At 42.6% G+C, this 27,862-nt stretch overlaps 1 protein-coding gene across 1 annotated transcript in view; it reads right to left on the minus strand.

Moving 5' to 3' along the window:
• Positions 1-7,298: 7,298 nt before the first annotated feature.
• Positions 7,299-27,862, minus strand: part of LOC113407468 (putative ferric-chelate reductase 1) — a 41,962-nt gene continuing 21,398 nt past the window's right edge. The window contains exons 8-16 of the mRNA XM_026656030.1: positions 25,557-25,698; positions 22,934-23,047; positions 18,827-18,939; positions 14,544-14,630; positions 13,087-13,184; positions 10,848-10,906; positions 8,773-8,910; positions 8,649-8,674; positions 7,299-7,631 (exon numbers count right to left, since the gene is read on the minus strand). Coding sequence (XP_026511815.1) covers positions 7,542-7,631; positions 8,649-8,674; positions 8,773-8,910; positions 10,848-10,906; positions 13,087-13,184; positions 14,544-14,630; positions 18,827-18,939; positions 22,934-23,047; positions 25,557-25,698 — 867 coding nt within the window. The 3' untranslated portion in view covers positions 7,299-7,541. The remainder of the gene's footprint in view (positions 7,632-8,648; positions 8,675-8,772; positions 8,911-10,847; positions 10,907-13,086; positions 13,185-14,543; positions 14,631-18,826; positions 18,940-22,933; positions 23,048-25,556; positions 25,699-27,862) is intronic.

A 27,862-nucleotide genomic window follows, 5' to 3' on the forward strand; every position in this document is an offset into this window, starting at 1 on the left:
GTGTGGAGTCTTGTGAGGTTTGGGATAGAAGGTAGGTAAGTATATTGGTTGGTTAAGGTGGACACCACCTTAGGGAGAAACTTAGGATGTGGTCTCAGGGTGACTTTGTCTTTGGAGAAGATTGTGTAGGGAGGATAGGCCATCAGGTCGCTTATGAGGAGAAGCTGAGGCAACTGGGATTATTTAGTCTGCAGAAGAGAAGAACGAGGGGGGATTTGATAGCTGCTTTCAACTACCTGAAAGGGGGTTCCAAAGAGGATGGATCTAGACTGTTCTCAGTGGTACCAGATGATAGAACAAGAAGTAATGGTCTCAAGTTGCAGTGGGGGAGGTTTAGGTTGGATAGTAGGAAAAACTTTTTCACTAGGAGGGTGGTGAAGCACTGGAATGGGTTACCTAGGGAGGTGGTGGAATCTCCTTCCTTAGAGGTTTTTAAGGTCAGGGCTGACAAAGTCCTGGCTGGGATTAGTTAGTGAGCAGGGGGTTGGACTAGATGACCTCCTGAGTCCCTTCCAGCCCTGATATTCTATGATTCTATGATAGACATCCTAATTTCCAGTCCTGTGGCTTAACCATGGATACATGTTTCCTATAATGAACAAGGAAATGTTTATGAACAGTGAATTGTAGCTACAGCCAGAAGACAGAAGCTGCCGCCGAATTGCCGCCGTGGGCAGCTGAACGTAGAAGCTGCTGCCGAATTGCCACCGCCGCGGAAACGCATGTGCTGCCCTAATGGCACATGGACTGCCCCCGCCGTCCACGGCAGCAATTCGGCGCACTGCTTGGGGCAGCAAAAACACAAGGACTGCCGCCCCTTGCAGATTGCTGCCGCAAGCACCTGTTTGGAATGCTGGTGCCTGCAGCCGGCCCTGCCCACATCTCTCTTCATGCCTCCTTCCCCAACCCTCACCCCTCTCAAACCCTGAATTGAGCCCTAAGCCACTAACCTCTCCTCCCTTAAATCCCTGCTCAAGTAGGGTTACCAACTTTCTACTTGCACAAAACTGAACACCTTGCACCGCCCCCTGCTCTGCCCCTCCCCTGAGGCCCAGCCCCTTGTCCGAGGCCCCACCCTCGCTCACTCCATCCCCCTCTCCCTCTGTCACTCGTTCTCCCCACCCTCACTCACTCGCTCATTTTCACTGGGCTGGCTCAGGGGGTTGGGGTGTAGGAGGGGGTGAGGGCTCCAGCTGGGGGTGCGGGCTTTGGAGTGGGGCTGAGGATGAGGGGTTTGAGGTGCAGGAGGGTGCTCCGGGCTGGGACTGGGTTCGGAGGGCTGTAGGGGGATATGGGCTGGGGTAGGGGGTTGGGGGATGGGAGGGGATCAGGGGTGCAGGCTCTGGGAGGCACTTACCTCAAGCAGCTCCTGGAAGCAGCGACATGTCCCCCCTCCAGCTCCTATGCGGAGGCGTGGCCAGGTGGATGTGTGCACTGCTCCATCCTCAGGCACTGCCCCTGCAGCTCCCATTGGCCATGGTTCCTGGCCAATGGAAGCTGCGGAGCCAGCACTTGGGGCGGGGGCAGTGTGCAGAGCCCCCTGGCTGCCTTTCCACATAGGAGCCAGAGTGGGTACATGCTGCTGCTTCTGGGAGCAGCGCGGAGCCTGCCTTAGCAGTAATAGCCCGCTCAGCCGTGCTGACCGGAGCCACCAGGTCCCTTTTTGACTGGGCGTTCCAGTCAAAAACCAGACACCTGGCAATCCTATGCCCAAGACACACTTCTCTTATCATTCCTATAAGAAATCCATCAGAAAATGTTGGAGAGACTTGTGCATGGGATGCACATGTACATATTTTATATAAATGTGAACAGCCCTTCATAGTCTCTATGAGGGCTCTGAGATTCTGGAACAAACTACCTCCCTTGTTCTGAAGTAGGCCGAATTTGGGCATGGTCCAAAAAACACCTGATTGATAGGTTTTTTGGAGAGGGCTGAGGGTGTGCTCCCCGCCAGGATGAATGGGCAGAAGGGAATTTCTGTAGGTGTCTGGCTGGCGGGTTCCTGTTGACATTATTATTTGAATAACACTAGGATTAATTGAATCGTATAATTAATGAATGTGTTTGGGTGCCTTGAGTCTTAGATAGGCATCTTTTTTATCATTTTAAATCTAAATAAATAAAATATCACGTATGTCTTCTCAGACTGTAAGCTCTTTGGGCAAAGACCATATCTACCTGTGTTTTTGTACAATGTCTAGCACAACAGGGCACCGATCCTGCATGGGGCTTTTGAGCACTACTCAAATAGTAATAATGCCGAGAAAGGGGAAAGTACTGCAGAAGATTCAGGAGGGTGGTACCCTGTTTCAAGCAGTACTACAGTAACACACACCAGGGAACTTTTATTGCTAACCTCCTTGGCATGCAGCAATTATTACCAAACCAGAAGGTTTGATCTGCCGCATTCCACAGGTAATAATCCCTCTCCCTCCTCCTCTGTTTAGCCAGAGGAGAGGGAGGAGGAGATGGCTGGGTGCTGTTACTGTCCTCAGCACAGGAGAGAACAGTCGGCCCAGCTGCAGATTCCTATTGGAAGAGTGAAGACAAAGGCAGCCAGATGTTGCTAACTATTGAGTGGGGGAGTGAAAAGCTCTCCATAGGTGAGGGAAGAGAAAGCGGCAGGGCAAGATCTGAAAGCCAGGTTACAGCATCCCCCTGCTGTAGGAGTTGTACATACAGCCCTCATACAATATTTGTAAGAGCTGTACATAATGAGATAATGAAGACAGTAACTGGCACAAGTTAATTGTGTCCCATGACACACTTGAGGTCCTGTGTTCTAGAGTGGACTTTGGTATTCTCAGAAGGGTTTTTCAAGCCAAGATTTCCTTCCATTTTCTGATTAATATTTGTAGACTCATGGCTGGATGCTACACACCCCAATGATAATTATTTGTTGCTTCCCTCCCCATAAGGAAGTGTTGTTTTTCTAAAGCTATGTAATGGTACCTCCATACATTGATATAGGTGTGACAGATATTGCAACCCTGTGCAATATCTTTGGGGACTGTATTGCATTCACTTTATGAATGGTTTATGTATCACTGTGAGCCAGGGATTGTATGCAGTTCCAGCAGGGAGGGTTACCACAGCTCCTCTAAGAACCAAAAACAGTGGGGGGATGATTAAGGTGAATCGCTTAGGTTGTATTCCTCTCTAGAGAGGTACCATCCCTGGGAAGGCTTGCATATTCTGGTTCAAATTGGGTCTTCCAGAGACCCACAGAAAAAGAAAGGGATTTTGATATAAAAAGTCTGGAGTTAAATTGACTCAGGACCTTCTTTCTAATCCAGCAAATGGACAGTACCTTCTTGTGGAAGGGTTGCAAAGACTTTGGCCTACTCAGGCCCCATAAGACTGATGGTCAACTCTTGCTATGTTGAGTGTGGGTTTAAATCTGTTTATTGTTTTTATGTTTTCTGTGTAATGCTTTTACCTTAAGAATAAATATGCTTGCTTAGTAACTCCTGACTGCTGGCAATACACTGGTCATAGCCCTTAGAGATAGAAAGCAATGCACAGGCACTAGCTGTTAGGCAGACTGGCTTTCTGGGGACATCACAGTGTAAGGCAAGGTGCTATGCAGCCAGTCAGAAGGGAATGGGACAAGGGTCCCTGCCCAGAGACAGGTGATGGCTGGAGACCTGAAAGGCATTTGTGGAGTGGACCATGGAGGGGGCCGGGGGATATACATGCAGTTATCCTGAGGCTATGACAGTAGGCACCTTAGAAATGCTAATAATACAAATAAAATAATCACTATCTCATTTGCATGGGTGGAAGGTGGAACTTTACAATGGGTCTGTTCTTTAGGGCAGAGATTGATAAGTGATGCCCAGACACAGGAGATTTCTTCTTATTTTTTTAAAAAATCAATAATATGAACACACATTCTGTTCACCCTGCACAAAGATGGCAAACAGCAGCAAATCTGCACACCAGCTGTTCTACTTTCTAATCCAGCCAAAACACCTATATCCCAGCCCTTCATCAGCAGCTTCACAATCTGATTCTGGGTCTGGATCCTGCTTCCAACATTTTTGATCCTGTGTCTTACTTGTCTGTATCTCAGTCACCACCAAATACACACACCCTAAGGAAACCGTCTGGCCTAGCACTTAATTTTCACATAGGGTCATGGATGCGTTGCGTAAGTTGGTTTTCCCAGTTCTCCTGGGTCAGTGCTGGTTCACCTAGGTCCTCTTGCTGACAAAGAAGGACCCATGTCAATCTTTAAGGCACTGCCTGCACTAGCCTTTTCCTCCTGAATTTCCTACTGTTGCTATGACTTGTGGACTTGAACTAGTGTAAACAAGGAGCTGCCATTATATCACCATATCATCGAATACCATTCAGAACAGGTCTAGATAACATGTATATAACAGGGCTCTCATTCAGGGAGCTCAAATGGTGGTAGCAAAAGTGGGGATTGTTCTGGCAAGAAATGTAGCATAGTCAAAGCCATCCAACATAAAGGCCTTTGTACATATTTTTGCCAATAGGTTTGGCCATTAATACAAGTAACAAGCACTCCACCCAGTACCCTGAATGACCCCCTTGATGACTGCTGTGGCCAGGTCATCTTGATTCTGAGGTAAGCTTGTCAAACCCTTTTATGGAGCACTTCATACCAACTATTCATCTAATACACCAAGTCAATGGCTCAAACTTTGATGTGATCTGCACTATGAAAGAAAGATTGTTTGTGGACACCTCCCCTCCCATTCATGAGTACATAATGTAACCACAGCAATAACTTATACTGAAAAACGGTATTAGGAAAATAACTAATGCATCTTTTAATTAGAATTAGCAGCTGGAAACAAGTTGGAGACCTAACACCAAAGTGACCACCAGCTGGCTAGCTGGCAACCACCACCAAGTATGCTGTTGACCCTCCGTGGTTCACAGACCAGGGGTTTGGGAACCATTGCAATAACTCCAGAAAATACATTTCATTACCACATTGGCCATAACAATATAATAGTATTGTTTGCACAGCCTACATCTAAGGATGTTTCGGCACTTTTATTGTATTTTCCTTTATTTTCAAAGGATCAAACAATGGTGACATACACAGTCCAGACTATGAGTAGGTGTGGCTCAGCATGGGTTATTGCAACCATTCATTCAAATAGAGTATCACAACTGGATGGAAAAAACAATAACAGCAGTTATAACTGTAGCCATAAGTCTGAGACGAGGGGCATGACAAATGCATCTATACCATGCAAATGTGGGCCAGATTACTGGATATGTAGAAAAATCACGATCTGTACTTCTCCCAAAACAGTAACAGAATTCTCAAAGAAAAAACTGAATATAATTCTGTGTTTCATGTAAGAAAGAAGTGGGTGAAAATGTGCATATGTCCCATAATTTAGCATTCCTGAGAACTCAGCTTTGGGATCAGCTGCATTCAATTCAGATTTGGGTTAGTGGAAAGGCATCTTACTTCTTGGATTTTAGGCCTCTGTCACTTTCATAGTTCTATTCCTTTCCCCTGATTGTAGGCACAAAGCAACATCATTTGGGATCATTTAAAAATTCATGTTTTCTTGGCATGGAAATTAGAAGTACGGTGCTTTTGTTTTTAAAGAACTACACATTATAAACTTGTTCTTTAGATATTTGGATAACACCACAAACCTACTATTTGGCTAAAAAAAATAATACAGTGGTAGAGACACAAGATGGGGGAGGTAATTTCTTTTATTAGACCAGCTTCTGTTGGTGAGAGAGAGAAGCTTTCGAGCTTACACAGAGCTCTTCTTCAGGTACTTACCCAGAGCTCTGTGTAAACTCAAAAGCTTGTCTCTCTCACCAACAGAAGTTGGTCAAATAAAGGATAATACATCACCCACCTTGTCTCTCTCATATCCTGGGACCAACATGGCTACAACAACACTGCATAAAACAGTTGTATGCAGTGATATTGCTTTATTATCTCAGCAGTGACAAAAGGGATAATATTGTGGAAGTTTTTCTCTGACAATATATTATTGCATAAAAGCTGCAATCCTATAAATTCCATAAAGCCATTTTTCATCCAAAGGCCTATAGCACGATAATCAATGGGTTCTTCTAAGTCTAAGGTACATTGTGTCATTCTTTTGATAACTGTTTTTAATATCTTAAGTGTTATAAATATATTTCACCAAAAATTCAAAAGTATCCATCATGGGTCAAATCCCATTGAAGTTCAGTGGGACCATTCATATGAGGCAGGTGAGCAGAATTTGGGCCCTATATACATTCTATCCAGTAGATGACTATATAATATGTCTGTACACAACTGAAGGTTATGGACTAGTTAGCCTGTTTTGAGACCTGCTTTATTATTCATCATATGTATATTGCATTATAAAAACTATAATCAAATATAATTAATAAAAAAGAAGATTATATAGAGTACATCATGGGTTCTGGGACCTTTACAATTTTCAAAACATAGTTGCATTTTAAAGTTTCATTGTGTAATCTCATGTTCTTATTTTCAGACTAAAAAAGAAAGTTATGAGCATTTGAAAACAGGGAATTATATTAGAAATACCCATTAAATCTGAACAAACATGAACACAGCCAGGCACTGACTATAGGTCGGATCCTGCACCATGTAAGTCAGAGGGAGTTTTTTGGTTGACATCAATGGGAACAGAAGCCTACAGTCTGGGAATATGTATGCACGGGAGCTGGAAGGTATAAATTCCAGCTCGAGGAGACTTAGCTAAGCTAGCTCTGAGTAAGCTAGCATGCTAAAAAAAGAAGTATGGCAACTGTGGCATGAGAGCGGCATGGGCTAGGTGCCCCAAGTACGATCCTGTCCAAGACCATATGTATGTACTCAGTGTGGCTACCTTGTTCTGCTGCTTGTGCTGCCATGACGACGCTTCTGTTTTTTTGAGTGCTAGCTTGATCAGAGACAGCACAGGTCTATCTCCTTGAGCTGGAATTACACCTTCCAGCTCCTGTGTAGACATGCTCTGTAGCCCTGACCTTGTACTGGGAACCTTGCCGATGGACCTCTGAGCCTGCACTGAGCCTCACTGAAATCCTGAAGCCAACAGGACTCTGGTGGGCACAGAGATTTGCCTGTGAAGTTCTCAGTCTAAATTAGTCATATGAAAATCAGATCCTCAACTTTCTTTTCTCTACACAAACAAATCCTCTCTTGTTAAAGATGGAAACATCGACAAAGGTTAGAAAGGAGTGTAATATGAAACAACTGTGAACACCTAGCATTTATATATTGCCTTCTTACCTTTCACGTCAGAAATAATTATCTGCATCATACTATACTGTGTAGAACATCTCCAATAAGTAGCTAATGGAATCTCATTTATAAAAATTATTTTCAATTATTGTGTAGAAAATGATAATGTGTCAATTAGAGAACCTAAAATATTATTTATAAACAAACAAAATTAAAAACTTGCTAAAACATCTATTCAGTGTTCATTGTTTCTTTGTATTTACTCTAGAAGCGTCTCAAGATAGGAATAATCTTCATTCCTCCAAGATAAATTCCGTCCATTTTAGGATTCTCCAATTCCCACAAGCAGTGCTATTAAAAATGCCAGGTTTCCACATGTATATATTAAAAATAGAACCATTTCATTTTTTATCTAGAAAGGATAAAAACATTAAAAGAGAGTTATTAAAAGAAATATAAAATTAAATTATATTTGTACATCAGTTTTAGTAACAGCCCAAGTATGTACTAAGCAGCTGTATCAGTTTTCTATTTGTTGATAATTAAATAGAATTGATAAGTTCAATACACACTTGGCAACACTAGAAGGAATTTAGAGAAGGAGTCACTCTGAAGAAGACTGGGAAAAGAGAAAAGAGCAGAAGCTGTGTGTCTAATTGAAAATGCTTGAGGGTTTTAAGTACAGGTAACCAGATTGTAATTATCCAAATTAGAATTTGAACAGGGTACTGGGGTTAGAAACTCTACACTTGCAAAAAGTTTCAGGGGATATTTTGGGATCACATCACAGTTTGCCTCTCATCTGAAAGACAGCACCTCCAGCAACAGTGTCCCCAGCGCTCATCACTGTCACTTATTCAGTGCCACTTCACTGCCACCAATTGAAAACTCAACCCAAAGAGAAAGTTAAGAGGTGACCTGACCACAGTCTATAAGTACCTATATGGAGAAGATTTTTGATAGTAGAGTGCTCTTTAGTCTAGCAGACAAGATATAACAAGATCCAACGGTTGAAATGTAAAGCTAGACACATTAAGACTGAAAATAAGGTGCAAATTTGTAAAAGTGATTGTAATTAATCAATGGAGCAACTTACCAAGTGATGTGGAGGATTCTACATCACTTGAAGTCTTTAAATCAAGATTGGAGGTCTTTTGAAAATATGCACTAAGGGCCTGACGTAGGAGGCTAAACTAGGTGATCATAATTCAGGCCTTAAAAAAATAAATCTATGAATTCATCTTCCTGCAGCACCCTGGGTTTTGTGTGGTGGTTTCCCATTTGAGTATTGACTCAGCTTTACTCCAGTTAACTCAAGAGATCTGACAAGATCACATCCCAAAGTGATGCAAAACGTATTTTCAGCAGTATGAAAAATAAAACATTTTACACCTCATTAATGTTTTAAAATGTGTGATATCAACATTACCTTCCTATGTGAATCTTCATATTTCTCTGAAAAATATAACCAAGAAAATTATGAGTCTTCATTTTTCTTCTTGCCTTTGCTAAAAGAAAAACATTTCTTCATATGAACTGTGGCTGATCTTTACCTTTCTTTTTCAACCAAGCATTTGCATCAAGCATTATGTACACTAATGCCTCCCATCCTACAAATCCTCCCATAGTTTTGACCATCCATCGGCTGGGAGAGGGGTCAAGCATCTGCAGTCCCAGAAATATGACAGCAACTAAAGAGCAACAAAACAAAGCAACACACACTTGATATAAAACCATTGATCATTATGGACTCCATTCACAATTTCAATGGACATTTTCATTTTTTAAGTGTGATTGTTTGATCTGGAAATACTATTCAGAAGCTTGGAAAGCAGCATTAATAATGGTGATGTAACCCACTAGTAGGTGTGTTTTACAGATCCTCTGTGCCCAATCTACAGAGGATATGAATCAGGTACAGCTCAAGCTGTAGAAACTTCTGCCCCCGGCCCCCATTTAATTCCCTGTGTGTCAGCCAAGATTATATGCCGTAAAAGCAGATAGTTAGCTCCTGACCTCAGTGCTTTGATCCTATGGAGATTGGGTAAGTGAATGCCACAAGTGGAGTGGCAGGGCATTGCACTTGGAAGAAAGAGAGAAGAGCTGATGGGAGCCTCTTCTTCATTCAGGAAAGCACTTAACCACTAAGTGCTCTGAGTGCAGCATGTGGAGCCAGGGCATGGGGAGTAGGATGGGTGCTTATTCAGCATTTCAGAAGTGCCCAGAGGCCCCCCTGTCACACACAGATAATAATGACTCTTCTATCTCCAGTTCATGGCACTCCCTACCACTCCTGACTCTCTGTAATGGCCCTGTGAGGATGATGTGTACTGGTTACTGTTAGAAAAGTAATCACTTCCATATGTAAAAGCATCCATATGCTCCAGTTTCATGCCAATGCAATATTTGGTAAAACACAAATTCAATTAATGTTCTAAAAATGTTTAAGGTGTTATAGTTTCTTTACTTTTGCTGTGTTTTTTGTGCTTAAAAATTCATGACTCAAGTTGAATCCATGCATTACCTGTACGTTCAAAATATAATTAAGGCAAATAAAATAGAGAATGCTAAGAATTAACTTTAGATGACACAAGAACCCACACTAATTATTAGTCATAATTATAATCATCATCATCATCATCATCATATTTTTCACTATTATTGCACTTTACATCGGAAGACCTTTCAGTGCTAATTAAGTTTAAATACTTGTGAAGTAAGAGCTTGATATAGCACCCATTGTCTTTCAATTGACCTCAGTGGACTCTGAATCAGGCTCTTTGTAATATTTTAAGCAATTTGCAATGGGGCAACTGAGAACAGAGAAATTAAGACACTTGCTCAAGGTAACACAGCAAATTGGTGGGAGAGCTGGGAATAGAATGCAGGAATCCTGACAAATGGACATTCCTCCTCCCCCGTGGAAAATGTCAATGTAAATGACAAAAATTGTTTTCGTTGAAATTTTCCACTAATAGTTTTGACCTACTGGTAAAAAACTGAAAACTGGCTGAAAACCACAATAGTTTAATTTGGAAATGCACACCTCACTGAAGTTGTAGTTTAAGTTCTTCATGTCCCCATTCTCCTCTCCAGACAGGATTCTTTGGTCAGACTGCATCTCCCGTGATGCACCAAAATCTCTCATCTTGATGCATCAGTGGAGTCCCATGTCTGTGGTGTACCATGGGAGATGTAGTCAAGTTTGGGAGCTTGGCTGAAAGAGGAAAATGGGGACATTAGGTAACTGAACTACAACTCTGATGAGAACTGTGGTAGCATTTCTCAATTGAATTATTTCATATTTTAGCCAAAACTGACAACTGAAAACTTTCAAAGTGTTTAAATGAAAAATTTTCTGTAGGAAGCAGATACTTTTCACAAAAAAGTTTAATAAAAAAACCAAAACAATTTTCTGTCAAACACAGTTTTGATGAAAGTTTTTCAACCAGTCCTTATCCTGACTCCCAGACCTGCCTCCTCTGAAAAATTGATCAATAAGATGAATAATATTAAAAATGGAATTGTAAACTCAGTTCAATAGTTCTAGTCTGAATATATGGGCACTCCAAAGGGGAATCTGTAGTAGTTATATCAACATTATTTAAATATTAAAACAACAACTCACCAGCCAGGACTTTTATGACAAAGGCATTTAGAGCATGAAACCAGTTAAAAATAAATCTCCTGTCGGTAGAATAGAAATGATGTGTTAAATATTATTGTTCTTTTATGTGACAGTAGTGCGACGTAGTAAAATTTTACTTCAAAAACACAGACAGTAAATAATATGCCAGACTAGTTTTTCAAAACTCTTAAGAGATAATAAATCCCTCAAGGAAACACTGTAGGTTCTTAAGGGTATTAGATGCCTTTAGATCATTTTTCAGCTGAACGCCAGGAAAGAAATGGCAGATGGCTCACACAGGAGGGATTTCCCTGTAGAGAACTGCAAAAGGCACTTCTCATTAAAAAAAAAATTGTTTTTGCAGTCTGTTACTGAATGCTTATTATGCTGTACACAAGAAGTAGCCTTTTCAAGATCCTCTCATCTTCTCCCACTTTTTGCAGTTTCCTCCTGCTGCCCTCCTCATCCTTCTAGACACACTCACGCTCTTTCTCTTTACCTCCCAAAGATTGCCCACTTGCCTTTTACAATCTGATTCCAATCTGGTAGGTACCGGTAGAGAATGTCCAGAGTCTGATAAATCCATCACATATTACTTGTTGTGACCCTAAAACTTCCCAAGACTCATTGTTCTCTCAAATGCATGAAAAAAAAATTAACACTCCCCAAATTTCAAGGGTGTCTGAATACAGAGTTTTGTCTCTGACTCATCTGTAGTAGAAAGATGTATTAGCAAGAGTGGACTGGAAGAGAGCTAATGCAATGAAGTGAGATGTCAATTTTTTGTAAGTGAAAATACAAGACCTGATGAATCTGAGCTATCATTCCAATTTGTGGTTTAAGTGAACGAGCCAATCAACACACTTGAGTCAAAATCTTTTATGGATAACAAATAAGTTGTTGCAGATCCTAAAAGGCTCATAGAGCTCTTTGGTCTAAATGAAAACTAATATGACCTTGTATCCAAAGGTAGGTACACCGATGACTACTTCAGCTACCACCCATTAGCATTGCTTAAATCAGTGACATCAAAATCTTGGGTAAGCTGTTTTCCTAACATCCAGAAGCAATCATCAGTCATGCAATAGCTTGTTAATTCTGCAAGGGTTGGATTTATTAGAAGAAGGCCATGGGCAGATCATGTGCACCAGTTTGTCGAAGTACGCCACTTGTTCTAGGGAGAGGCCACTGTAGTAGCAATCTGGGTTTAGGGGTTATGTTCCCACAGCTCTTATCTGGTCATGTAGAAGGATAAGGGAGAGTCAGACCCACCTTAATCCTCTGTCATATTGAGACTCTGGCCACATTGGAGTGGGGGGGGGGCAGGGCGAGCCTTCTGATATTGATAAGCAAGCAGGCATGGAGGAGCGGAAAGGTACACAGAATGGGACAAGCCACACTCACCAGACAGTGTGGTGGAAAGGAAGATCATCCTCAAATAGGGGGAAGTATCTTATTGCCACCACACAGACCCTGGGTGGAGCAGGGAGGATATTTTTAACTGGACTGGTTTCCTTTCCCTTCTTTTTAATATAGAAAGAAGGCTGGTAAGACTTAGTATTTGTTTCTGCTGCTTGGCTTTTAGGGTTATTTTGTTTGTTTACCATGTGCTAAGTCTAGCTTGCCCCCTTAGTTTGCTGGAGGACCTCCAGGCTGTATATGGAAAGGATTGGATTGTTGCATCTTTAACAAAGTCTCTCTTTCTCCAGAATAGTGAATTAGTCGTTGAGTTCTGTAGGTCTTCACAAAACCAAACAATAAGAGTTTTAAACAGTCTCAGTGAAAATCTCTTCCTTCCCTCATTGACTCTTGTGATAGCACCATTCCACTAGTTCTCCATTCAGTCTTCCAGCATAGACAGGATGTGAATTTCTAATAGCAAAAAGTAGCAGAAAACACCCACCAAACCCCAAGCATACAAAACTCTTATGTAGATCACCTTTAAAAGTGAGTGGAAGCCATAGTGACTACACTTATTTTTCTATTTTGTTGCAAAGAAGCCCTACGTAAATCCCAGAAGTGAGCAGCTGGATTCAAAGGACTGTCTCCTCATGCCGTTGCACGCTTCTTTGCTCCAACTAACTTCCAGAAAATCATCACCTCATGATTTGGCTTTAAAAATCCTACATACAATATGTGCTCCAACTTGATATATCTACAGTATGACAACTTTGTAAGTCTTTTTAATAAATGACCAGGTTTAAAAGTCCATTCTGTTGGATCGCTTAGATGTACATACCTTTTACTTTGAGGAGAAGGCCGAAAAAAAGCTATCACTGGTTGAAAGAAAGAAAGAATCATGACAATGCATCCGATGACAGCATGGGCTTCTGCATCCTGTGGAAGAGAACAGCACATAGCATTGATGTCTGGGATTTGGTTTCTTAATCGCTACTTTTAAAGATGCGTCCTGACAGCTTAGGGCCGAATCATGCTCTCAGTTATACCAGAATAAAACTGGAATGACTCCACCGAAGTCAAAGAAGTCACTCCAGATTTATTCTGGTCCAACTGGAAGTAGAATCTGGCCCTTAAATTTCACTGTAAATCCATCAAAGGGCCAGTGTATAGTAATGAATCTTTAAATTTATTTTTCCTTGCAGAAATCTATAGTTTTAGCTCCGCATTATGTAAAGTATTGAAATAAGTTCCACTCTCCCCCACAAAGATGGGGAAACAAAGCAGACTGATAATGTAAGTAAGAATAATAATAATCAGAATAACAATCAGAACCTCTTATCCTAACCCTTTTCCTCCAAACTTTAGGTAATACTGGTTATGCGGAGCAGCATTTTTTGTTAAAGGAAAACTGTGTTTTGATAGGAAAAAGTAAAAATAGGGTCATGTGTTACAGTATGTTACATGGTGAGATAAGAAAAACATTACAGACAGGGAGTTAGGTAAGTAGCTATATGGCCCTGATCCTGTAAAGGGATCTGCATGTGCACACCTTTACTCCCACAGCAGTCCCATTGCCATCAGTGGCACTCTGCTCAGGAGTAAGGAGTGAAGTAATCCCTTTGCAGGATCAGGACCTATAATTGCAACATGAATTACACAACCTGGATTCCAAATCTGAAGCTTCCCAAGGTTGTGAGAAGTTCTGATTCAGGGTAATTACATAGATAGCCCCGTCATAGATGTGAAGTTTGGACACAAACTTTCCAAAAGTTTCAGGGTTTCAGAGGGTTTGGCTCTAAGCCTCTGATTCAGGCTGATCTCTGACAAGAATAAGGGAAGCAGATTTCCATGATAGGGAAAGAAGGCATGTATATAGCTGAGATGTGAAACAAACAAGGAGAGATAAGAGGTGAAATGTTGAAGACAGAACAGGTAGAGAAATTACTTCATCAGTTACTCAGTACATCATAATGGCAAGAAATAAATAAAGGGGATCATAGAATCATAGGGTTAGAAGATACCACCAGGGTCATCTAGTATAACCCCCTGCCAAAATGCAGGATGTGTTGTGTCTAGAATATGAATAACATGACAAGAGAGATTATATTGCATAAGAACAATTTTCTTAAACTAGCAAAAGGGCATAACAATCTAACAGCAGTGGATTGTACACTGGAAGGTCTTAGTGAACACTCAGTTCTGTATTTACATTTGAAGGCACAAAAATGAGAAGGAAATGTTTTCTATAATGTGTTAACCAAGAAAGTTGGTGGGGAGAAACTGGGTAAAACTTACACTAGCCCATCCCATTACTTCTACAAAGGCCAGTACGAAGGCAGTTATTGTTTCTGCGACAGTTATCACCATCAGAGACAAATGAATCTAAGTAAAAACAGATTACAGGTTATTAAACTCATCCATAGTATATATTAATGTGTTTGTTATTTTGTTGCAATAGTACAAGTTGAAGAATTTTTATGTTAGTATACAACTGAAAAAGTTCACAGTTTGTTAGATATTGGAAATTTGTAAGATGTTGTAAACCTGTTAACCTTAATATGTATGGTTAGAGACAAAGTTGGTTAAGGTTCACTTAAAGAGGTGAAAAATATTATTCTACTTTTGCCTTTGATTATCCATTGATTCATGCAGCTTCACATGTGTGTGTGTCTTGTCTGAACATAGAATTTCTTTCATTTTTTAATGGCACCACTAAAAGACAGTGTATCGGTTAGTGTTTGACAACTAGCTTCTTTATAAACAGTTTGCAAAATGTCTATCTGCAGGTCAATGAATTAACTCCTTTTATTGCCAATATTTGAATTTCTAAAAAAACTCTCCCATACAGCAGGTCACACGATTAAGTATCAGAAATGGAATTCTTGGGTTTACCAGCCTATCCCAAACTATTAAAATAGCTGTAACTAACATACTTCTTATCAAACCAAGGGCTTACATTTAGTTAATTAATAATTTCAGAAATCTACATAAAGCAAAAGGAGAGAATTTTGCCTCTGAGGAGGAAGTAAAGATACTAAAAATGGTCAGCCTACTTTCTATGGAGACTTCCATTATGAGCAAAGGGGAAAAGAGAAAATAAAACTCTATGCCATGGAGTATGTTACATTCAAAACTAAGGTCAACATTTTCAGATCAATGGGAGTTGTGGAAGATCAATTTTGAACCTCTGAAAATTGGGTCAGTAATTATGCGATAGATCCATAGCTGGTGTAAATTGTCGCAGCTCCTTCGATTTCAGTGGAGCTCTGATAATTTTCACCAGTTGAAGAACTGCCCCAAGATGTCCAACTTTGGGTACCAAAGGGCCCCACGGATTGTATACCCTCATGCCAAAGTCACTGGGACCATCTGGGTTGGTGCTTTCCTGGGTGAGTAAGGGTTGTACAATCTAGCCCCAAATTAGAACATTTTGCTTTAAGTGATCTCTGTGAAACTGAAAACTGTAGTGTGAGAAACCAAACAGCTTAGTCCAGCTGGTGAGAAGATAATCCCCAGCTGCTGGGAGACAGAGAGGAATGGGGTACAGTTCAGCTGCTATGGTACTCTTTGTAAAGTTTATATATTCTCTGTCTCCATCTGCTGGTAGCACTATGTAACAACCCCACCCTTGGTTAGCATATCCGGTTGTGAGGCAATTCAGTCTACTCAGCAAAAAACATAGCTAATGACGCTATACAACAGGGGTGGGCAAACTTTTTGGCCTGAGGGCCGCATCGGGTTTTGGAAATTGTATGGAGGGCTGGTTAGGGGAGGCTGTGCCTCCTGCAACAGCCAGGCATGGCCCGACCCCTGCTCCCTATCCCCTCCCCCGCTTCTCGCCCCCTGACGGCCCCCCCTGGGACTCCTGCTCCATCCAACCCCCCCGTTCCCTGATGGTCCCCCCCCAGGACCCCTGCCTCATCCATCCCCCCCGCTCCGTCCCCTGGCTGCCCCTGAAACACCCACCCCTGACTGCCCCCTGCCGCCCCATCCAACCCCCACCCTTCCTGACTGCCCCCCGGGACTCCTGCACCCATTCAACCCCCCATTCCCCGCCCTCTGACCACCCTGACCCTTATCCACACCCCCACCCCAAACTTCCCTGCCCTCTATGCAAACCCCCCCGCTCCCTGTCCCCTGACTGCCCCCCACCGCCCCATCCAATCCCCCCTCCTTCCTGACTGCCCCCCCGGAATCCCTGCCCCCATTCAACCCCCCTGTTCCCTGCTCTCTGACCACCCCAACCCCTATCCACACCCCGAACTCCCCTGCTCCCTGCCCCCTTACCGCACTGCCTGGAGCACTGGTGGCTGGCGGCGCTACAGCCGCACCGCCTGGCTGGAGCCAGCCACGCCACAGCGCAGCACAGAGCACCGGGTCAGGCCGGGCTCTGCAGCTGCGCTGCCCGGCCGCCCAGAGCATTGCGCCGGCGGCGCGGCAGACTGAGGCTGCGGGGGAGGGCCCGAGGGCTAGCCTCCCGGGCCAGGAGCTCAGGGGCCGGGCAGGAGAGTCCCGCGTGCTGGATGTGGCCCGCAGGCCGTAGTTTGCCCACCTCTGCCATACAATGTTCAAATTATCATCTTCATCTCCCTGTTCACACCATGTCATACATATATACCCCAAGCAATGCATTGGGCACCTTTATGGTTTCAAGATGTGTATGGTTTTCTAACCAGAGAAACACTTTTTGATTGCTATGTCAACTGCACGAAAATAAGCATATTTCTGTCTGCACCATTTTCCAAAAAAGGGAAAAATCTGGTTCCAATACACAGTAATAGCATGACTCACGGCAGAACTCCCACTGATGACAACTGACCACTTGGGTGTGCAATCGCTCAATTTCTATGACAATCATGGTAACTACATGTCCAAATTAGGCATGAGATGGCATGGCTACATTTGAAAAATATGGCCCTTAAGTGCCATTGTTAAGCTTCAGAATCAACGTAAGTTAAATAAATAAGGCAGTTCATGCCTGTCTTAGCTGCCATTTCAGGCTGACTAGAACAGCACTACATTGTTCTGCATTGGGAAGGCTATCTTCTCAACCACATAGACTTGGGCTGGGACTTCCATAGACTCCTTTGAAAAATCCCAGGTTATGAACTTTTTTTTTTTAAATGAAAGCTTCCATTCTCAAGAATCTGAATCTACCATGAACATCAAATAAATACATTCAATGGTCAAGAGTCTGACCAACCCCCCTGGGATTAAGAGATCCTCCAGGATAACAGTTTCTTGTGAATCATGTCAAGTAAATGCATCACTCTGAATACTCCGGGCAGCACAGTCACTGTGTATTAATTTTACTACACAGAGGTCTATTGCACCGAGGAGGAGACTTTCAATGAGACTTCCCATAGAACTGCGTGACAATCTTTTGATAGCAGTACCTTCCATTGAACAGTTGTGAATAGCCATAACTTAGACACATGAAATACAAAAGAACTTATAACAATTCAGCTAATAGCTGTGGTCGAACCACCAAATTAAGGCAATAAATTCAGAGCTTGTTCTTAACTTCCATGCTTGCAACGAGGCATTACAAGTCATGTGGTGTCTAAGATGACCCTCTTTAATTTCTTTAGTAATAGTGTGGAAATTCAAACTAAGTTTTTGTTAACAGTGATTATTTTACAACTTCTTAGATCCAAGCTTGGCGCCACTGCAGGAAGGGGAGGCAAAGGTGGTTCTAAGCTACCTGTTATACCTTCTCTAACCCTGAGAGCATATGGGTGCAAAAATGGTTCCCCAGCAAAAATTAGAGCAGCCACAGAGGTGCTAGAGTGCACTGTCATCCAGCTCTACCCCCTCACACTACTGACATGCCTCTTCCTTACCCTGGAATAAACCCTACAAAAAGAGGAGAGCAAGAGGTGTAAACTGGCATTCTTTACATCATGCAAGAACTTTCCTGTGTTGGCCTTTTATTTCCTATAGCGTATTGATCTCATTTTCTCCTTCTTGTTGTTAACCAAAACAATGTCATGCATATGATTGTGATGTTCTGTAGCATTCAACATTGTTTAAATACTCTCTTCAAACATTGGAGCTGGTCAAACTATTCATAATGAATAATATTTGCTACACATTTAGTCTCTTTGTAGGCTAGTGAATCATTCTACTTTGTTTTGAGTGCTACCAACCCTGGTTTTTGTTAATATAGTCATTATTCATAACCATTTACTGAATACAAAAGTTCCAGATGTTTTTTCTAATACATGGGATGACCTATGCATTTTGTGAGTGTGTGTGTACACATACTTCCCTTTGATCAGTTATTGTTTAGAAATGGCTTCTCCATTTCCACTTCAAAATGATAGAAGAAATAGAGAAAACAATCTTATCAGAGTTTTTCTTTTTACTCGTTTGCCCATTGTATCATTTCATTTTGCCAGTGATGCTGTTATAGTCATTGATAAAAACAACGAGGCGTCCTTGTGGCACCTTAGAGACTAACAAATTTATTTGGGCATAAGTTTTTGTGGGTTAGAACCCACTTCATCAGATGAATGAAGTGAAAAATACACTCTGAAACTAGTAATTGATAGTTTTTGTTCCATTTATTTACATACCTGAAACCAAATATCTTTGCCAAGGAGAGTTTTTCCGATAGCATTCTTCAAATACCTAGCAAATATCATTCCTATACTTCCTGTGGTCATCCAGGCTATCAGCATCAGGGCCCCTTATGAAAAACCAAGACAATGAATAGATGATATGTTCAAATTCTAAACAGTAATTCCAATCCACTCCTAATTAAAAAAAATCAAAATCATACCTTCAGGCAGTACTAAGCAAGTAGAAAACACAGGCAAGTGTATTTGTGTTAGCACAACAATAATGCTGCACTTCAAGCTTACAAGGTGCTGAGCACTCTGGCCACAATCCAGCAAAGCCTCAAGAACGTGCTTAACTAGAAGCATGTAGGTAATTCCATTGACTTCAATGAGACTGCTCAAGTTTTCAAGTGATTTGTTGGATAGAAGCCAGACTACTTAGGTCTTTCCCTAAAGGATTCCTTCTTTTAGGGCTGGTCTACACCCAGCCGCTAGTTCGGCGGCTGGGGATCGAAGTTCTGGGTTCGACTTATTGCGTCTGGTCTGGACGCGATAAGTCGAACCAGGAAGTGCTCGCCGTCGACTGCAGTACTCCAGCTCGGCGAGAGGAGTACCGCGGAGTCGACGGGGAGCCTGCCTGCCGCGTGTGGACCGCGTCTGAACCGCGGTAAGTTCGAACTAAGGTATGTCGACTTCAGCTACGTTATTCACGTAGCTGAAGTTCCGTACCTTAGTTCGACTTGGGGGGTTAGTGTAGACCAGGCCTTAATGTAATTAAGCTAGTGTGCTAACATTCTCTCTCTCTCTTTCTTTCAAACTAAATAATAAACACTTGCTTTTCATTGCTAAGAGGGAAGCTCCACAGTTCTGTTTCTTCCAGCAATAACATGCCAGTACACCTCTACCCCGATATAATAACATGCCAGTACACCTCTACCCCGATATAACGCGACCCGATATAACACGAATTCAGATATAACGCGGAAAGCAGCGCTCCGGGCGGGGGGGGGCCCTGCGCGCTCCAGCGGATCAAAGCAAGTTCGATATTACGCGGTTTCACCTATAACGCGGTAAGATTTTTTGGCTCCCGAAGACAGCGTTATATCGGGGTAGAGGTGTATTATTAAGGCTGTTAGAGAGAGGTGTGTAACAGAACAAACTTTATTTTAAATGCTAATAATATTCCTTTAACACTGAAACTCTCACACTAGGGGTTGTCTACACAAACAATTAGACTTCAGAAAACTGTGGTTTGACTCTAGCCCTCACTAACCTGCTACAGTGTAACTTTGTCTACCCTGGGGATGCATGTTAACAATTCGTTAGAGCACTTTGATCTAGTCTTCTTTGAAACAGAACTAAATCAAAGCACATAGGCAGATTGTTAGTTCACATCAGCAGGGTGCACACGAACAGTTACACTGCAGCAGGCTAGTGCAGCTAATGTCTCACCCCAGCTTGGAGTGAACTAAACATTTGCATAGACAAGCCAGAGGTCAGATGCAGATAAAAATGAGGCTTTACAAATTGTCAAAAACTCTAGTTCCTTTAGGCTGCACTTGTAGCCAAATGGCTTATTTTGCAAATGTGGAAACACAGTTCATCTCTAGAAGTCAGAGACTGGTATAAAACTTATCAGAAATTGCAGCCCTTGAAAAACTCATACAAATGGCAAGAACTCAAAAAGTTGCAGGATTGATGCACTTTCTTTTAGTTACAGACTTTGCTATGTAATTGTATTTTATATACAAGTCTTTACTTTTGGGGGAATTCTGCGCCACTGCACAATGCAGAATTTTGCAGAAATTAATGTTGTGCACGCAGAATTTCCTTTTCCCCACAGAAATGGGCTGCAGTGCTGCTGGCTGCCACTAGGGACTACTGGACCCAGCACTGCCCAGCTGGCACGTAGAAGACACTGCCAGGGGGAGGGGGAGGGAGCTAGAGGGTTCCTGACAGCTGCAGTTCCCAGCACACCCTGAGGGAAGGAGACAGCGGTGCGCAGGAAACTCCGTGCAAGCCTGGGACTGAGCATCAGGCTGTTTCTCCCTCTGGATCCCTGGGCTCTGGAGGGTGGCGGTGAGGAGGGTGAGTGTCTGGGCTGGGGGGGCCTTGGCTGGGCTCTGGGGTGTGTGTGGATATCTGGGCAAAGGGGGGCCCATGGCTGGGCTCTGTGTGGGGGGGTGCGGGTATCTGGCCTGGGAGGCCCCCGCGACTGGGCTCTGGATGGGGAGGGGGTTCAGGTTTATTGGCGGGGGGGGGGGGGGGGAGGGACATGGCGGGGCCCTGGGGGGGGGGAGGAGTTGTGGGTGTCTGGCCCCCTAGCTGGGCTCTGGGGGTGGGGGTGAGGTGAAGGGGGCAGAGAAACAGGAGTTGTCATAGGGGTTTCTTTAACTCTCTACTCCTGGGGGAATTTTTGTGTGTTTCTGCATTGTTACAGGCATACTTGTTGACAGATATTTTGAAATAACTTACCAAGATAAATATTATGTAGCATTATTTTGACAAATAAAATTTGCAGAATTTTTAATTTTTTCGCACAGAACTTTTAATTTTTGGGTGCACAATGCCACCAGGAGTAACAAGTATAAGTGATAAATGAGTCACCTACTGGGTCATTATACATTTCTAACCTCTGTCTTTCTCTCTCTCTCAGTTCTTTTCTCTAAACCTGTTTCTGAGCCTGAATCTCTGTAGGGGGATCTCTCTCCTCTCCCTGGTACTCTCTTCTTTTCTAAGCCTCTCTTTATAGCCATCTTCTTTCCTACACTAGACATACACAGCAGTGATTTTTACTTGACAATGTCACAAAATGTGTCTCTTTATTACTCTGTAAAAATGAAGAAAGATTTAATAACAAAAATCGAGGTGATTAATATGACCAGGTACATTATCATGAAAGAACCATGTAATTTTCCTGAATTTTAATCCAGCTGTACAGTTAATGTCTAGAACTGTGCCATTCCTAGGAAACAGTTAGATATCTTTTGTTGTAAATCTGTTATTGTCATATTTTGTAACATATTGAAGATATTCTGTATAGAGAAATCTAAGTTGTCAAGATCAAAGCTCTCCGTGGAGCATAAACCAGAAGAAACAAATGTTCAAATATATGGATTTTAGATATTCCAAAATCTATTTCTATTTTGTATCTTTTAGTTAAAGATTAATCTTCTTTTTATCTTTAATGACTGCAACTGATCTTCCTTGAAACAGACTGGAAGTGTATTATATACACCCTTTAAAAACTACTGTGCTCTATATTACAAAATACTTCTCCCAGAACTAAAACTATCATGTTATTTTTGAAAGATCACACAAGAAAGATCAGATTATGAAAGAGCTCTGGAAAATTAAAGGTAATCTGTTGTGTGGTGGAAAATCAATTTTCAAATTTTCTAGATCACTGTAAAATAACTCATAATTGATACAGAGGATTATCAACTATATAATATGAATTCTCTTCTCTAAGTTTCTTGTACGAGTTCCTGCTCAACTTTATTATTATTTAGCCTTTTTTACTGTGTCAGCTACAGAAGATAATTACTTCCCATAATATAGACACAGACCTTCAATAAAGCCATGCTAATTTACATCTGCTCAGGATCTGGTTCACTACATATGTGTGTGTGTGCAGTTTATACGCCCCCCCCCCCAAACATGTGGAGATAAATACCCATGTGATAAATTAGAAAATCATATGATCAGTTGCAGAACAATATAATAAATAAATTCATCGTGCACCTTTGGCTTCCTCTCCTATCCCCTTACCCCCAACTCAGTAATCCATCTACTCTAAGACTTATTCTAGTAGTCCAATCCACTGAGCAACTTTAAAAAATGGCAGCGGTTTGATGTCCTCCTTCTCCCAAATGTGGAATTTCCCCATCCCACCCCTCTAAGTTGGGTAAAATTCAGCACCAGTGACCGATTTTCTATACATAGAAATAAATGACTTTAAAGTCCAATATGATTTGAATCTGCAGGACTAGAAATGGGAGCCTTATTTCATAAGAAAGGATGTGAGTGTGAGCATATCTATGAAAAACCATACACTTTCCCCCTTACAAGGAAGGAATGGATAGTTGATTCATCCAGTTACTTTCTTTAAAATATTCTTACCGTGAGCCTTAATGATAGAAGGTGTAGAACTAGTGCCACCTACTGCTTCATAGCTTGAAATGTTCACTTTCTGAGGAGTGATAAGGGGTGTCCTAGGATGCTTCTGTATCTGTCCTGAAAACATTAAGCAACCATTATTGGCTATTAAGCAAGCTATTGGCTTTTTAAGTAAATTAAATTAATGGAGATATCCTATCTCCTAGAACTGGGAGGGACCTTGAAAGTTCATTGAGTCCAGCCCCCTGCCTTCACTAGCAGGACCAAGTACTGATTTTGCCCCGATCCCCCTCAAGGATTGAACTCACAACCTTGGGTTTAGCAGGCCAATGCTCAATAAAGAAATAAAAAAAAGATTATTCACTGGCCAAAAGTAAGCAGTAAGTATTGAATTTGCCACAATACATGCTGGCACATCCCAGGAACCAAGAATGTGTGGCACAACAGCAGCTTAATATTTTTGTTTTGGCATGTCTCCTACAACAGATACCTCAAGATAAGGCTTTTAGTTTCAGGTTTAGATTTTCTTTTGAATGTTTGTCCACAGAATGCTAGGAGAGCCAGAAATCAGTTTCATGTCTACGGGTTCACCTCAGATGTGCTACTTCCAAATAATTATTATTCAGATACTTACCGTCATCTCTGGCATTTGCAGAACATGTAGCCCGTGCTATCAGAATTGTTAAACATTTTATCATTTGTTCTTTGCATATAGAGCACTTAGACCAACATTTACAAACTTGGATGCTTAAAGTTAGGCTTCTAAATCCATATTTATGGAATTAAACAAATAGCTTAATTTTCAGAGGTGCTGAACCCCTGAAAATACCATTGTAGACTAGGGCATTGGCCACCCTGCAGGATCAGACCCTAAATTCATATTCAAACTAAAGTACTTTGGACTGGATTTAATGTTGATTTAGGGTGGCCAAATAAATGTCTATAGTGATCTTTTGGAGTCACTGAGCCACAGTTTCTACTGCAAATGCAATGTCATTTGTTCTAATTTGTCACTGTTTCTTGGGGTTTAACTACAAAATTACTTTTTATTTTAATACAAAAATTAGAGATTTAATAAGGACTACAGGAAGGCGAAAGGATCCATGTTGGTTGATTCACTTGCAGAGTTGGAATCTTAGGAGTCTACATGGTGGGGTAATGTGCACTACAGGGGTGTGATTTCTGACGCGCACTAATGTGTTGGGCATTAATTTGTCCACATAGTCTCTGCTGGTGTACACTGAATGGTCCCTATGGCACTTTGATGTAGTAGTGTTTCAAACAGCACTATGTTAAAGTGCATTAGGAAACTTTTAGTGCACACCAGCAGGGTCTACACAGACAAGTGAGTGTGCAACACATTAGTATGCTTTAGAAATCACACCCCCTGAAGTGCACATCACTGCACCAAATAGATAAGTGCACAGTGGCAAACCTTAAACAGACTGTAACAAACCTTTCCCCAATCCTCAGCACAAATATTTTAACAGACTGTATTAATCATGATGGGAACAGAATGAGCCAAATCCCGGACCATGCCAGAGCTGAATTTAGCACAGCTCAAAAAGGTGGGCACAAAAGGTACCTTAAAGCCTCCTTTACATCCCTATTTCTGTCCTGGTGCCAGGTTATCCCCTCAACACGGCAACCACTGAGCTGTTTTAAGTTACACCTACCTGTGCACGGTCTTAAAGGGACATTCTGTTAGCTGGGATAATAGAAGTGCAGGGCTCCTTTCCCCAGCCATGACCCCTATATGCCAAGGGGTAAAGAGGAAGGGAGCATAGAGTCACCATGGGAGCTCTAACAAACCTGGGGATTTTCCTGTACCCCAGAGGATTGCTGAGTGGAACCAGCTAAGCCAGCCTTCCAATTGCTTTGCATTGCCTGAGTGGCACAAAGTCGCTGGAGTGTAGGTAGGGTGACCAGACAGTAAATGTGAAAAATCAGGACAGGGGGTGGGGGGTAATAGGAACCTATATAAGAAAAAGACCCAAAACTCGGGACTGTCCCTATAAAATCGGGACATCTGGTCACCCTAAGTGTAGGAAAGGGTTGGGACAATATTTCTTTATATTTTTGTACATATTTTAACTCAGTAGCATGACCCAGTATGTACGGCCATGGAATGGGACTCAGGAGTCCTGGGTTCTATTCCTAGCTCTGCCACTGATTTCTGTGTGACCTTTGGTAAGCTACCAACTTCTATTTCCTCTCCCACCCTGTCTTGTTTATTTAGACTGTAAGCTCTTTGGTGCAGAGACTGTCTGTACAATGCCTGTCACCATGGGGCTGTCATCTTGGAGGTGGTCTCTTTGTGTTGCTCTTATACAAGCAATAAAAAAAAAAAGACAAATACACGTGGAAAGAATATATTTCTTTCCAATAGCGTAAGCTTCACATGTATCAAGCTGCTGCCATCATGTCAGCATGTTATCTTCTCAGACCAAAAAAGATCTGTTATCCTGATCACATTTCAAACCTCTCATTCTCTGTGCCTCCTCTCCTCCACAAAATATATATGTGTGTGTGTGTGTGTGTGTGTGCACGTATGTATGTATATATGCGCACACCTCCGCAATTGTTAGTCTTCCATTTGGACATTGCATGATAAGGCAACACTCACCAGCTGATGATGGTCCCTGGGCCAGAAATATGAAGTACAAATTGCTGGCAGCTTTTGACTGAGTCGATATGGGATTTCTTGTAATGAAAGAGCAGTTGATGATTCCATTGTTAAAGGAAGTCTTTATGCTCTGAACATCACCCTAAAACCAGAATATCTGTAATTATTACATAGAACTGGGGTCGGCAACCTTTGGCACATGGCTCGCCAGGGTAAGCACCCTGGCGGACCGGGCCGGTTTGTTTACCTGCCGCGTCCACAGGTTCGGCCGATCGTGGCTCCCACTGGCTGCGGTTCGCCGTCCCAGGCCAATGGGGGCTGCGGGAAGCAGTGCGGGCCGAGGGATGTGCTGGCTGCCACTTCCCGCCGCCCCCATTGGCCTAGAGCAGCGAACCGCGGCCAGTGGGAGCCGCGATTGGCTGAACCTGAGGACGCAGCAGGTAAACAAATCGGCCCGGCCTGTCAGGGTGCTTACCCTGGTGAGCCGCGTGCCAAAGGTTGCCGACCCCTGACATAGAACATTCATCATACAGCAATAAACAAACAGTATCGTTGCTAGCAAGTTAAAGAAGTATGGGCTGGATGAATGGACTATAAGGTGGATAGAAAGCTGGCTAGATCATCGGGCTTAATGGGTAGTGATCAATGGCTCCATGTCTAGTTGGCAGCCGGTATCAAGCGGAGTGCCCCAAGGGTCAGTCCTGAGGCCGGTTTTGTTCAATATCTTCATTAATGATCTGGAGGATGGTGTGGATTGCACCCTCAGCAAGTTTGCAGATGACACTAAACTGGGAGGAGTGGTAGATATGCTGGAGGATAGGGATAGGATACAGAGGGACCTAGACAAATTAGAGGATTGGGCCAAAAGAAATCTGATAAGGTTCAACAAGGACAAGTGCAGAGTCCTGCACTTAGGACGGAAGAATCGCATGCACTGCTACAGACTAGGGACCGAGTGGCTAGGCAGCAGTTCTGCAGAAAAGGACCTAGGGGTTACGGTGGACAAGAAGCTGGATATGAGTCAACAGTGTGCCCTTGTTGCCAAAAAGGCTATCGGCATTTTGGGCTGTATAAGTAGGGGCATTGCCAGCAGATTGAGGGATGTGATCATTCCCCTCTATTCGGCATTGGTGAGGCCTCATCTGGAGTACTGTGTCCAGTTTTGGGCCCCACACTACAAGAAGGATGTGGAAAAATTGGAAAGAGTCCAGCGGAGGGCAACAAAATGATTAGGGGTCTGGAGCACATGACTTATGAGGAGAGGCTGAGGGAACTGGGATTATTTAGTCTGCAGAAGAGAAGAATGAGGGGGGATTTGATAGCTGCTTTCAACTACCTGAAAGGGGGTTCCAAAGAGGATGGATCTAGACTGTTCTCAGTGGTACCAGATGATAGAACAAGGAGTAATGGTCTCAAGTTGCAGTGGGAGAGGTTTAGGTTGGATATTAGGAAAAACTTCACCTAGGAGGGTGGTGAAGCACTGGAATGGGTTACCTAGGGAGCTGGTGGAATCTCCTTCCTTAAAGGTTTTTAAGGTCAGGCTTGACAAAGCTCTGGCTGGGATGATTTAGTTGGGGATTAGGTCCTGCTTTGAGCAGGGGGTTGGACTAGATGACCTCCTGAGGTCCCTTCCAACTCTGATATTCTATGATTCTATGTTCAGCAGAAATAGCATCTACCTCATCAATTGCTAATTACAAAATTATGTGCTATTAGTAAAGAGTCATTTATGGATTTGCACCACGTTACAACTTTAAGTAAACAGTGATTCAACAATGCTGGGTTTTTAGTTTTTCTTTACTAGTGCTCAAGGGCCTTATTCTGAATACATGCACCTGAGAAATTTTAATCAAGGGAGAAATCCCATTCTCTTCACTGGAAATACCCATGTGAATATGGGATTACTCATGTGAGCAGGTATTCACATGCACAAATATGTGCAGGATTAGACCCAAAACTATATGATCATTTAGTTAAAATGTGTCATTTCTTTAACTTGACACAAATAAAATATGTATATTGCTCTTCCCCAATGTGTTAACTATGACATCAGAGCTTAGAGCAGTGGCGGGCAACCTGCGGCCCACGGTCCGCAGATGGCCCATCCGGATAATCCACTGGCGGGCCGCAAGACAATTTTGTTTCCATTGACCATCCACAGGCACGGCCGCCCGCAGCTCCCAATGGCTGTGGTTCATCAGTCCCAGCCAATGGGAACTGCGGGAAGCGGCGTGGGCTGCAGGGGCATGCTGGCCGCTGCTTCCCGCAGCTCCCATTGGCCGGGAATGGTGAACCGTGGCAACTGG

The sequence above is a fragment of the Terrapene carolina genome, unplaced genomic scaffold, assembly GCF_002925995.2.
Source record: "Terrapene carolina triunguis isolate 2854851 unplaced genomic scaffold, T_m_triunguis-2.0 Scaffold211, whole genome shotgun sequence".
Lineage (NCBI taxonomy): Eukaryota > Metazoa > Chordata > Testudines > Emydidae > Terrapene > Terrapene triunguis.